This window comes from Mytilus edulis, chromosome 1, assembly GCF_963676685.1.
Source record: "Mytilus edulis chromosome 1, xbMytEdul2.2, whole genome shotgun sequence".
Classification (NCBI taxonomy): domain Eukaryota; kingdom Metazoa; phylum Mollusca; class Bivalvia; order Mytilida; family Mytilidae; genus Mytilus; species Mytilus edulis.
This window is the reverse complement of record NC_092344.1, coordinates 18,480,388-18,494,201: the sequence shown is the minus strand read 5'-3', so window position 1 is coordinate 18,494,201 and position 13,814 is coordinate 18,480,388. Positions and strand designations below refer to the sequence as shown.

The following is a 13,814-nucleotide window of genomic DNA, read 5'->3' as shown; positions in this document are numbered from 1 at the left end:
CTACTTATGACGATCTCAAACACAACAGGGAGTTTAAGATATTGACTACTCATGACAATTTCACACAGAACAGGGTTTTTCAAATCATGGCTAACAGTGACGATTTCACACAGAACAGGGGTTTTAAGATATTGACTACTCATGGCAATCTCACACAATTCATGATGTTTGAGATACTGACTACTCATGACGACCGCAGACCAACTAGGGTGGTTGAGTAATTGGCTACTCGTGACGTTCTCACACAGAAATATTGAGATATTGAATACTCATCACGATCTCACATAGATCAGGTGTTTAAGATATTTACTATCCATGATGATCTTACACAATACAGGTGTTCAAGATATTGACTATTGATGATATCACACAATACAGGGTTTTTAAGAAATTGACTACTCATGACGATCTCACACATAACAGGGGGTTCAAGTTATTGACTACTCTTAGTGATCTCACACAGAACAGGATGTTCAAGATATTGACTATCCATGAAGATCTCAAGTAGAACAGGGTGTTTAGGATATTGACTATCCATGTTGATCTTACATAATACTAGGGGTTTAAGATATTGACTATTTATGACGATCTCACACAGAACAGGATGTTCAAGATATTGACTATCCATGAAGATCTCACACAGAACAGGGTGATTGAAATATTGACTATCCATGACGATCTCACACAGAACAGGGTGATTGAGATATTGACTATCCATGACGATCTCACACAGAACAGGGTGATTGAAATATTGACTATCCATGACGATCTCACACAGAACAGGGTGATTGAAATATTGACTATCCATGACGATCTCACACAGAACAGGGTGATTGAGATATTGACTATCCATGACGATCTCACACAGAACAGGGTGATTGAGATATTGACTATCCATGACGATCTCACACAGAACAGGGTGATTGAAATATTGACTATCCATGACGATCTCACACATAACAGGGTATTCGATATATTGACTACCCATGATTATCACACACATAACAGGGGGTTTAAGATATTGACTATCCATGATTATCCCACACAGAACAGGGGGTTTAAAATATTGACTATCCATGATTATCCCACACAGAACAGGGGGTTTAAGATATTGACTATCCATGATTATCCCACACAGAACAGGGGGTTTAAGATATTGACTATCCATGATTATCCCACACAGAACAGGGGGTTTAAGATATTGACTATCCATGACGATCTCACACAGAACAGGGTGTTTCAGATATTGACTATCCATACCAAACTCGCACAGAATAGTGTGTTTAAGATAGTTACTACTTATGACGATTTGACACATAACAGGATGTTTGAGATCCTAACTACTTCTGACAATATTGCAGACAACAGGCAGTTTAAGATATTGACTTCTCACAACGACCTTACACAGAACAGGATAATCAAGAAATTGACTTTTCATTATAAGTTTACACACAACAGGGAGTTTAAGATATTGACTACCCATGACAATCTCACACAGAACAACATATTCAAGAATTTGACTTTTCATATCTCACACAGAACAGGTGGTTTGAGATATCGACTATCCATGACGATATCATACAGAACAGGGTGTTTAAGATATTGACTACTTATGACGATCTCAAACACAACAGGGAGTTTAAGATATTGACTACTCATGACAATTTCACACAGAACAGGGTTTTTCAAATCATGGCTAACAGTGACGATTTCACACAGAACAGGGGTTTTAAGATATTGACTACTCATGGCAATCTCACACAATTCATGATGTTTGAGATACTGACTACTCATGACGACCGCAGACCAACTAGGGTGGTTGAGTAATTGGCTACTCGTGACGTTCTCACACAGAAATATTGAGATATTGAATACTCATCACGATCTCACATAGATCAGGTGTTTAAGATATTTACTATCCATGATGATCTTACACAATACAGGTGTTCAAGATATTGACTATTGATGATATCACACAATACAGGGTTTTTAAGAAATTGACTACTCATGACGATCTCACACATAACAGGGGGTTCAAGTTATTGACTACTCTTAGTGATCTCACACAGAACAGGATGTTCAAGATATTGACTATCCATGAAGATCTCAAGTAGAACAGGGTGTTTAGGATATTGACTATCCATGTTGATCTTACATAATACTAGGGGTTTAAGATATTGACTATTTATGACGATCTCACACAGAACAGGATGTTCAAGATATTGACTATCCATGACGAACTCAAACAGAAATAGGTGTTCAAGATATTGACAACTCATGGCTATCACACAGACCATGGTGATTAAGATATTGACTATCCATGACAATCTCACACAAAACAGGGTGTTTAAGATATTGACTATCTATGACGATCTCACACAGAACAGGGTGATTGAGATATTGACTATCCATGACGATCTCACATAGAACAGAATAATTGAGATATTGACTATCCATGACGATTTAACACAGAACAGAGGGTTTAAGATATAAACCATCAATGACAATAGATTGAAGCCAGTATATAGCATAATCTTTTAAAAACAGTCTGAATTCTTAAATTTAAAGATTAGTGCCTCTTTTTTTGTTTGTAGAGTGTCATCATACTCTCTGCACGTTAAAGAACTATTACAGCGGATTCCATTAAATGTGTAGCCAAAGGTAATGTCTGGTTAGCTTGCTTGTTAGCTGAATCGTGAATTCATTGTAAGGTTAGGTAAACTACCCTACTTTAAGAATAGACTAGTCCGACAGAAAACTAATCTATTTGTCTGTTGGACTATGCTACTTCGAAAGGAGGGTAGTATACCTGACCTAATAATGACTTCACGGTTCAGCTAACAAGCAAGCTTAAACCAAAGATAATACCTTTCGCTACACACTCAATGGAATCCGCTGTAATTGTGATTACTCTTTTATAGGATCTCACACAGAGAAGGGTGTTGAAGGTATTGACTATCCATGACGATCTCACACAGAATAGGGTGATTGCGATATTGACTATCCACGACAATTTCACACAGAACATGAAATTTAAGATGTTGACTATCCATGATGATCTTACAAAGAACCGGGTGTTTAAGATATTGACTATCTGTGACAACCTCACAGAATATAGGGGGTTTGCGATATTGACTTCTCATGACGATCTCAAACAGATCTTATATATACCTTATGGCTAAAGGGTTGTGGACAGTAAACAAACACAGTATGTAATGTTTTATGAAATTTATTTTTGTGACAACAGAGGCCACAGCTTACAAGACATGAACAGTGCATACAATATAGAACCTACACTAAAGTCCTGTAAGCCTTAGGATTACAATGAAGCAAAACTATAAACCTCACATCAGAGGCACTGATTTTATACATCAACTTCTTAACAAACTTGTATAATAAAATTCTAAATTAGTTGGTCTCTTAATTAGTACTTTTCAACCAATTAACAAACTAACTTTTGTTTAGACAATGTCTTAACGTGTAAATCTCAACAACATATTTCTCATGGATACTGTAAATCATAATTCAAAACTGATTTAAAGAAATCTGATATACAATCTTTTACAGTTGAAAAAAGGTGAAATTCTGATCTAATATTAAGTAACAGCTTGCTGAAAAAGACATAGCTGCTTAAGACCAATGGTTTGAATACAGATTATTTCAACTATTCATGGTTTTTAAAAAAAAAATCAATTTTTTTTTTATAATTTATCAGTTATAGATAATGGTTGATAATTTTCAACTTTTTAACAATACAGTGGCTTAAGTACAAAAAGATTTCAATTTTAAGCCATGACTCATATTATCTCGCCAAAACATTTTGTAAAAAGTATTTGTGTGTTAAATTCTACAGCATTATCCATTTTCAGATACTACTACTGTGCATGTATTTCTGATATCCAATTACACAACTTATCTTGTAAGGATGATTTGTATCTTTATGTGAGAAAGGTAGATAACTCCTAACATAAACCATGTAAAACTGTAACATATCCATAACTATCAATGTGTAAGGCAAAATCTTCACAACCAATTTGTACAACAATATTTTTGGGGATATGTAAACATATCCTCACTATTATAAAGTAAACTACTCCATCCTTAATAATCTCATGGTATAATTTATAACCAGATTTTACTGTAATACTTGTAATTTGGAAAAAGTTACATTAACTGAAGATTTTAAATTGCTTTATGTGGCCAAATCAATATACAAAGGTCCATCTCTATATTCTTTTCTTCTTTGATTTTTCCACATACAATGTCATTTTCTTAATTCCAGCTATTTTGGATAAAAACAATAATAAGAAATTTGCCAAATGTGATTTGTTTATAGAAACAAGAAATATTTAAAGGTCGATTCATTTTTGATTTTACATCTATAAGAAAAAGCCAATTCTTTAAAAATAAATTGTTGTAAATTTCTTTCAATCACATGTTTGCAATTAGTTTTAGGTTTTAGGTTTTTGCTAGGGTTTTGTATAACATGCACCACATGTCTAACATGTGACCTATAAAAATATATATCAATCCATGCTGTATGTGTCGAAGAGAAATCAAATGAACTGGTCTATTTTAAATTGTCAATTAACTTGACTTAAAAAAAAAGTAAAATATATATACATACACAGAATATCACTCAAATCTTAGGATTTCATCATAAATAATGGTGACTAGATCAGGTTACTTTGGTATTTGATTTTTATATAAAAATATACAGAAAACTAAGAAAATATGGCTGTGAACTATATACAAAAATGTTACCATGACAACTATATTCTGAGTAGACACAGCATTGAAATAAAATCAAATGTATTTAATGTTTTATTCTCTTACTGCCATTTAGACTTATTTTGATTAACCTCAAAACAAAAATCAAAAACAAAAAAGGGGAATAACTCAATAAAATAATCAAGAATACTGAAAGGCAATGTGTAAAATACAGTGAACTGAAATATACTCCTATTCAAGAAAACATGTCTCACAGTCTGAAATAAAAAAAATATAGCTGAGTGGTTTTAGTTACTCCACTAAATCTGTGACTCAGAACTAATATGTTGCATCTTTTTATCAAACTTAACTTGAAATTAAATCATGAAAATAAAATGATGATATATTTATAACTAATTGTTAAAATGAGTTGATAGCACACTTTGAAAAAATGTACTGTAAATTGGTAATTTTTTCGTGGAGTTAAAATTTTCAGGCTAGAACCTGAATTTGAGGCTTTATTTTCGAGTATTTCTCATCTTCCTAAAAGATTAATTTGTATAGTGTGAATAGTTTTGTAATTCAACCTCAATGATGATTTTAGCGAAAAATAAACTCACGAAAAATATCCCATTTTACAGTAAATGATGGTAAAATGCTGTATCTACTGTAAACTTATACTGATATATTATGCAATGCAAAACAATACTGTCATCTACTTATATATATATATAATATTCAAAAAACCAGCAACAATGGAATCATGATGTAATATATTGCAAAAAAAAAAATGAATATATCCCATCTTTAAGATGGTTTAGCACCTTCAAATCTAACTGAATTTTTAAATCAAAAACGATTTTTCTTGAAACCTATGTATTCTATTTTCCAACAATTTTTCCTGCCAGAAATGCCGAAAAGTGGAAATCAAATTATGGTAAAAGTTGAATACCTATAAACGATAACATTTTTATACAGTAATAATCAAAAACAAAAATTCCAAACAAAGCCAAAACTGGTAGTGATTTTGTAAAATTAAAACAAACAAATATAACAATCAACACAAATAAGCACTTTAATGTGACAATTTAGAGGCTGCCAAGCACAGACAAACAAATAACATTTCAAACAGTTACTTCCCTTTATGCCTAATTTTCAAATCACCACAGTCTTAAACTTTTCTTCTTTATTCCAAAGTTTTTAACAAATTTGACATCTCAATATTCCCTACATGAATTAATAAACTTTGTTTTATGTCATGTGACTATGTCATGTGACTATGTCATGTGACTAATGAGGTACGAGATGAGAAGTCGGTTCCTACATGCAAAGCACATCTGAGACCTGGTTTGTTAAAGGAGCTCTAATACACCGGTCTGTAATAGTTAACATTATTTTTGATTGGCAAGGGGAGATAACTAATCACTAACACTCGTTATAATCTACCGTCCTTTGTTCTGGAATGTAACTATTCTGTGACATTAAATTTGAAAACTTTTGACACTCAGACACGTCTATTGTAGCTGGTCCAGTTAAAGTATTACAGTTTGAGACATTAGGTTTATAATTGGATGAAGCACCACTACTAGATGATTGTTTACTACTAGCTATTGAGCCAGCTGGCGATAATTTTGAAGGTCCATTATGGTTAGGCATCTGATTGGGTGGAGGTCCTCTTTGCATTAATATAGGACCTTGACCAGGGTACTGTTGCATTTGTTGCGGACCTAAGTTAGGATAATAATGAACACGTGTTGAATCCTGGTAATTTGGTGGGGGTTGGCCCATTCCTGGATGGACCATTCCCGGATGGCCTATCATTCCTGGATGTGACATTGTTGATGATGGGTCTGATCCGCCACTACTTCCTGTCAGCCCAGTCAGTGCTGTTGTATTACTTGGACCAGTGCTACTATGATGGCTAGGTCCACTTTGAGAACTCTGATGTGTACTGCCTGAATGTGCTGAATGACTCTGACTTAAGCTCCAGTGGGGATTTAACATTAATACTTCCGTCTTCCATGCTCGAAGACGTGCATGTATTTCTCTAAAAGTGGGTCTCCTGTTGGGTACTTCATGCCAACATTCAACCATAAGACCATATACTCTTGTTGGACACTCCTCTGGTGAAGGCAAGATTTGCCGAGCTCTTACAACTTCAATAACTTCTGGATTAGAATAACCATAGTATGGCTGTAAACCGAAGCTGAATATTTCCCACATGACAACACCAAAAGACCAGATATCTGTTTCTGTGGTGAATTTTCCGTACAAAATGGCCTCCGGTGGCATCCATCTTACAGGAAGTATGGATTTACTTTGAACTCTGTAATAGTCTTGTGAATATATATCTCTAGATAGACCAAAATCTGAGATTTTAACACACATATTGTCACCAACAAGTATATTTCTGGCGGCTAAGTCTCTGTGTACATAATGATGGCTTGACAAGTATTCCATGCCAGCAACGATTTGTGTAGCAATGTGTAATAAGTCACCGTATTCTAACGCATGTTTTAAACCTTCCGATTCATTGGATAACCCAACATCTGAATTAGGTGAATGAGTAACAAGGTATTCATGCAAGTCACCTAGTTGCATGTATTCAAATAACATACACATAGGTTCTTGTTTCATACAAACACCAAGTAAACACACAATGTTTCCATGTCTAAGTTCAGACATCAGGTCAACTTCACGACGGAAATCGTTCTTAACTTTGGGTAAAGAATTCTCCTTCAAAGTTTTAATGGCTACTTTAGAAATCATATTATCACCATAGAGACCAAGCACTTCTCCTTTAAACACTTTCCCAAACTGACCTTCACCTAATTCCTGTAGGAACCGGATAGAAGATATCGGAAAGTCTCTTACGTTCATGGCTGACTTCAGTGGAACAGTTTCCATGTTAGTGGCCGGCTGGTCAACTTTAGTTTTGACACCAGCATCTTTTTGTTTTTTATGTCTCTGACACAAACATGCAATGGCAAGTAAGATTATCAAAGCTAGTGGTACAATTATTCCTGGTACTAAATACATTAATTTGTTCACTGGTTCTGCTCCAATAGCTCCTTGACCGGGACCAGCACCAACTGAAAAGGAGTGAAAAAAAAATATGGTTGATTGAAATATAACATGCTGTTATCTATCAAGATATAAAATGTTTTTTTCAAATTTATTACTGTTAATTCAGAAATTTTTGCAAGGTTTTTTTTACTTCATCATTTATTCAAAAGTTACAAGAAAGGAGTCACAAAAATAACTCACTTTTGTATTTTGATAGGATATTTTCAATACTGCATTTTTTTAAATCGCTATCACCTATCTCACATTTTAATTTCAGCTCAATTTTTTTTCAACAATTGCAATAATAATGAAGGCAAACATTTCTATTATCTTTTCTCTTTGGCAAGTATAATACATACATTGATGATATTAAAAGTTTGTTGTAAGAAAAATGGATTTATGAATGCGAGTCATATTTATTATGTATTTGCTGCTGAAAAGGTCTGTTATTCTACAGGAAAGGACTGTTAATTTGGAGATTGTTTCAGTGATAGCACATTAATTTCATCATTGTAAAACAGCAAAAACCAACAATATCAAGGGGAGATAACCACTTGATATAAAATCTAAAAAATCTGGAATACAATATGAAATACTAACATATAACCAGTACAGAGTTTCTATTGCAGCAATTCATCTTGATAGTTGACTGTCTTGAACAATGATCAAGATGATCCCTGCCATAAACTTTTAAAGTATAAATTAAACTTTAACTTTTTTTATTTTAAAATAAATGAGGTACAGATGATACTCTTGCATGTAATGTTATAAAGGGACATAACTCAAGACCTGTAAAAGTGATGCTATCCAAATTTTGTACTTGATATGGAGTTTTTTGGTAATAAACATTATGTATAAGTTTCATAATATTTGGTTGAGGCAAACTTAAGTTAGAGAATGGAAACCAATCCTGACGTATTGATGGACAAACAGACAGATAAGGGTAAAACTTAATACCTCCTCAGCTACACTGGGGGCATAAAAATACATACCACATTTAGGGATATCACATAATTCTGTATGATGATATGAAGGATCAGTATAGCACCATGGTCCTGTATATGTACCATTCGGGTTTCTACACAGATGATGGTTTCCTACAAAACATTTTTAAATAATAATATTAAATATTATTCTTAATAAAAAGAACAAGAACATGTTTCCTTTGACCCCATATGTTACACCATGCCCCGCTCCCACAATCTCATTTCTATGTTCACTTCTCTGTGCTATCTCGGTCAAAACCCTAATTTGGTCACTCCATAATGAAAATGTGTACTAAGTATTAAGTTGATGTAACTAACCACAAACTACCTGAAGCCAGATCTTGCACCCGATATAGGTTGGATAGATGCAAAGACCAGAAAAGTATCAAAGACAGGGCATAAAGAGAGGATGAAATATTTAGTTTTTATCCAAACAAAGCTGAGAGTCTCATATTTTTCTATACAATACAAGAAGTTCTAAGTTTGTGTCATTTATAAACAAGAATGTGTCCCAGTACACTGATGCCCCGTCCGCACTATCACTTTCTATGTTCAGTGGACCATAAAAATTGGTGAAATCTCTAATTTGGCATTAAAATTAGAAAGATCATATCATAGGGAACATGTATACTAAGTTTCAAGTTGATTGGACTTCAACTTCATCAAAAACTACCTCGACCAAAAACTTTAACCTGAAGAGGGACAGACGGATGAACAGACAGACAAACAGACGTACGAATGAACGGACGGACGCACAGACCAGAAAACATAATGCCCAGAAATGGGGCATAATAATGCCCATAAATGGGGCATAATAATGTCCATAAATAGGGCATAAAAATAAGTCACAAGAATCAGACCAAAATATTTTAAATATTCATATGTCATATGTTTTTTGAAATGAGAGCAAAAAAAGGATGAAAATAGATGAGCATATTTATATTTTCTATTGATGCAAATACAAAAAGTTCCCAGTTTTTGTGTGATTTGAAAAAAATCATTTACATGATTCAAACAAGCTATGAAGATATTTTAAAGTCATTAAATATGTTACGCAATCCTGTTATCAGGGCACAGAAAATCTTTGTTTTGCTTCACTGTATGATATATCGATCATAAATGGAACAGAAATGATCTTAACTTATCAATATACAGATAAATGAAGATTGAACTCACAAAAACTTTATAACTCAGACATAAATTAATGTGTCTGTCCCAAGTTAAAGCTAATGTCTGTACTTTTTTTTGTCAATTTAGATTTTAATGTCTCATTTTTACAGTGATAAAGGGATAAACATATGATAAAGATGTTTGTCTATCATGTATGCCACCCTTTCCATGCTTTCGCCTAGAATGTTGTTTGGTGAAAGTATCATTGAAATTTGACAAAACCTTTCATTTTTTAATCATATGCAAACTTAAGGAAGCTGGCTTGTCATGTTTTGAATTTTTTGTCAGATTTTCAGAATCCTCTGGTTTCATCTATTTCAATGCCTTGAAAAAATTTGCCCAGTGACCCCCATTTTTCTTTTAGTAAATCCTTTACATATATAATGATAAGCCATCTGTAAAATTTTTAATTATTTTTTAATAGTTTTTTTAGATCTTAAACTTGTCAATGATAAAGCTATGAAAAGTCAAGAGAGAATAGTTTCCCGCTAAATTTCAATGGCTAATAATATCTCGAAAACAAGCACAGTGATATATATTTTTTTTGCTCTTTGGATTCCTTTATTTATCCCTTATCAATATAAACTAGTGTTTTGAAAAGATAATTATTTTGAAACTGAGAAGCGAAATGCCTAAAAGGCTTACAGTTGTCTAACAAAAGTTGCAGGAGAAACATTTGCTCAATACAGAGCTTTGGTAGTCATCGTTAAATTCAAAAATGATGCTCATCTTTTAAAAAAAAAACATATTTGACAAATAGATGTTTGTTTTCTTATTTCTTTATCAATCACTAACCTAGATCAGGATATTCACTGCCTTTAAAATGTGGATTATTTTTCCAGTTCATACATGGCCTTCCAGACCGACTGTGATTGATAGATCCTTTGTACTTCATGCCATTACCACCATAACATGTGTGAACTAAAAAGCAAGCAATCAGTAAATAAGCATTGAAATGTACACAATGTGTTGATATCAAAGAAAGTATAAAATCATGTTACAAATCCCTTTTGTAAATAATATATTACAGAAGTTTGAAAATAAAATATAACCACTAAGTATAGTGTCTGACTAGGGATATTATTGTCTACCATTTTAATTCTGATTGAATGGAAACTTTTAACAGATGTAGCCAGAATTAAAAAAAATAAAAAGTTATAAAACAAGTTTTCTCCTTTAATTTGCCAATATTTCATAAAGCTTTTTCATTGTACTATTACCTAACTTTTAGTGGTGTTATTAATGACAATTTCCGTATATTGTTTATAATGCATTAGTTTAAGTGTTCTTCAAATTATCAATAGTACAATGTACTTTACAAATAACATAAATCAACCGATTTAGGTTTCAACAACTAGCTTTTTTTTAAAACCTTTCAGTACAATCTGAATAGCTTCTATAATTAACAAAGGAATCTTTGAATGGATATGCTTGACTTTGTAATTTCTCAATTTCTGTAAATCATAAAGATAATTTTACCTTCTGGTCGTTGTGTAGGATCAATGGGTACATTAATACCTTTACATTTATCTCCCTCTGGGGTACCTCTAGGTGGTAAGTCATAGCACTTAGGAAGGAATCCTTCCCCTTAAAAAAAAGAGTACTTAAATTATAAAAATAGTGCTACTAGTTCTGAGTTGTGTTCAATGCATGTGCTTTTGCATTTTTTTTATGTCTCATTAAGACTTTAAGATGAAGAACAGCAAATAAAGTTTTTCTATTGTTTTTAATTTTGTCCAATGCCTGTAGGGATTTTGTTTGGTGACTTGATACACCACAACCCCTGTTTTCAATTATATATATTATTTTCAGGATCTTTGGTATCTAAATCCTTCACTGTCCAGGAAACTGCACCTTATAACTACAACTGTAACAGTTTGAATTCTGTTTGAAGTCATTTGCAAAATTTTAAAATGTATTTTATCTACTTGAACATCAAAAGAAGTGTCCACTATTTACCAAATATCAGTGGTACAAGTATATAGGACAAACATTAGAAGCAACAGGCATTAACATTGAAATCATATTACCGGTACATAGAGCAACTTTTAAATCATATTTCATTTAAAATAGATATCAACCTTTGAAACATCAAACTTACCTATCATTGGATGATGTCGACCAATGACATATTCCATTTATTAGATATCAACCAATGAAACATCAATATTACCTATCATTGGATGATGTCTACCAATGACATATTCCATTAATTAGATATCAACCAATGAAACATCAAACTTACCTATCATTGGATGATGTCTACCAATGACATATTCCTTTTTACAGATAGTGCCCTCGAGCATTTCACACTCGTCTCTGCAGACTTTACGAGGAGTAGGGTTGATATGTTGACGATCACATAAAGGGAAGGTGTAGAAACATAGAAACTCTATGGCATACTTCTGACATTCTGCTGACATATCACTGGAGGCAGCAATCACAGTAAAAGCAGCTACAAAGATAGCAATTAAAGAATATTTTACTTACATGGTACATTTTCTGGATTATGTCCCTTTTCACACAAATTCTTTTGATCATTCTATTATGACAGTATTAGCTAAAAAGTTTCTAAATATGTAAAAGATGATTGGTATCTTAGATAAATTATGAAGCAGGAAAAAAAGGAAATAGGCCAATTTCCCATTGCATGACCAAAACCCAAATCAGGGAAATCTTAAAATTTTACTTAATTGACACTGTCGTTTTATCTAAGTGATCCATCTATAGATATAAAAATTAAGCCAATTAATGGTAAAATTAATCTTGCTTCATTTGTCTGTATTTTAGAGCACTTGCTTCTTACATTTAATCTTAACTGAGATAAAGAAACTCTTTCTGTCTTTGGTGGAACATAGTATTGTAGGTTATGTCCCTTGATTAAATTCAAATGTTTGTCAAATACTATTACACTTGAGGAATAAAAAATCTGCAATTTCTATTTCTGATCAGTCCTTGTCCACAATAAAATTTGTATGTAGTTAAACTACAAATTTTCAAAATGAAATACGGAACATATATTTCATTGATCAAAGTGGAGAACATAAATAAGTGTTGTTTACAAAATTATATGAATAAGGGATGAACCATGGTGGGAGATTCCTAGTTTAAGACCTCTACTTTTCCCAGAAAAGCATGCATAAATTGATTAAAATAACGAATGAAACTCTAGGGTGCAAGCCCTCAAACACACTTTTTTGAAATATTGCTGAATAGGCCATTAAAAATTCATACATACCAATAAATTTTTCTTCCTTTACACCTTGAGCATACTCAGAATTGACATAAATTGTCTGATTGCCTATAAATCTGGCACACATGTTTCCTCGAAATGGTTGACAGAAACCATTGCTGTCATCTTTAGTACTACCACTGCTTTCCTCTTTCAATCTGTAAAATTAAAGTTAGTATAAAGAAAATCTGATAGCTTTCTTTTTTGTATCATTAATAAAATCATTTTGACAGCTAGAAAAATAGATGCTTTTTTATATAATGTATTGACAATTTTTTAATACTGTCCACATAACAGATTGGTACATCTATTTTACATGTAATTTTTTAGTCAAAGGCAATTGTTCACTGTAAAAAATAAAAATATTATATCTTTACATCACATTTTTTATACCTTTATTTGACAATTTTCCATTAAAATATGTCTTTTCCTACCATAAATGAGAAACATGTTTTCTTTGAAATGCATTTTTATTCTAATTATAATTTATGTAAAAACCAAATAACAGCAAGCATTTGCCTTTACACATTTATACACAAACTAAAAAATCTAAAAAAAAATACCACAAAATACAACATGCTTTAAAAATAATATGAGCACACAAATTTACAACATACATGTATTTCAGTAAATTATGTCAAATTTAAGGA

At 32.5% G+C, this 13,814-nt stretch overlaps 1 protein-coding gene across 18 annotated transcripts in view; it reads right to left on the bottom strand.

The window, feature by feature from the left end:
* Positions 1-3,213: 3,213 nt before the first annotated feature.
* LOC139525523 (inactive tyrosine-protein kinase transmembrane receptor ROR1-like) overlaps positions 3,214-13,814 on the bottom strand; it is a 170,093-nt gene continuing 159,492 nt past the window's right edge. For all 18 annotated transcript variants that reach the window (XM_071320948.1, XM_071320922.1, XM_071321004.1 and 15 more), the window contains 6 exons: positions 13,171-13,322; positions 12,178-12,387; positions 11,412-11,519; positions 10,728-10,853; positions 8,769-8,873; positions 3,214-7,802 (listed from right to left, as the gene is read on the bottom strand). In XM_071320948.1, the coding sequence (XP_071177049.1) occupies positions 6,136-7,802; positions 8,769-8,873; positions 10,728-10,853; positions 11,412-11,519; positions 12,178-12,387; positions 13,171-13,322 (2,368 nt within the window). In that variant the 3' untranslated portion in view covers positions 3,214-6,135. The remainder of the gene's footprint in view (positions 7,803-8,768; positions 8,874-10,727; positions 10,854-11,411; positions 11,520-12,177; positions 12,388-13,170; positions 13,323-13,814) is intronic.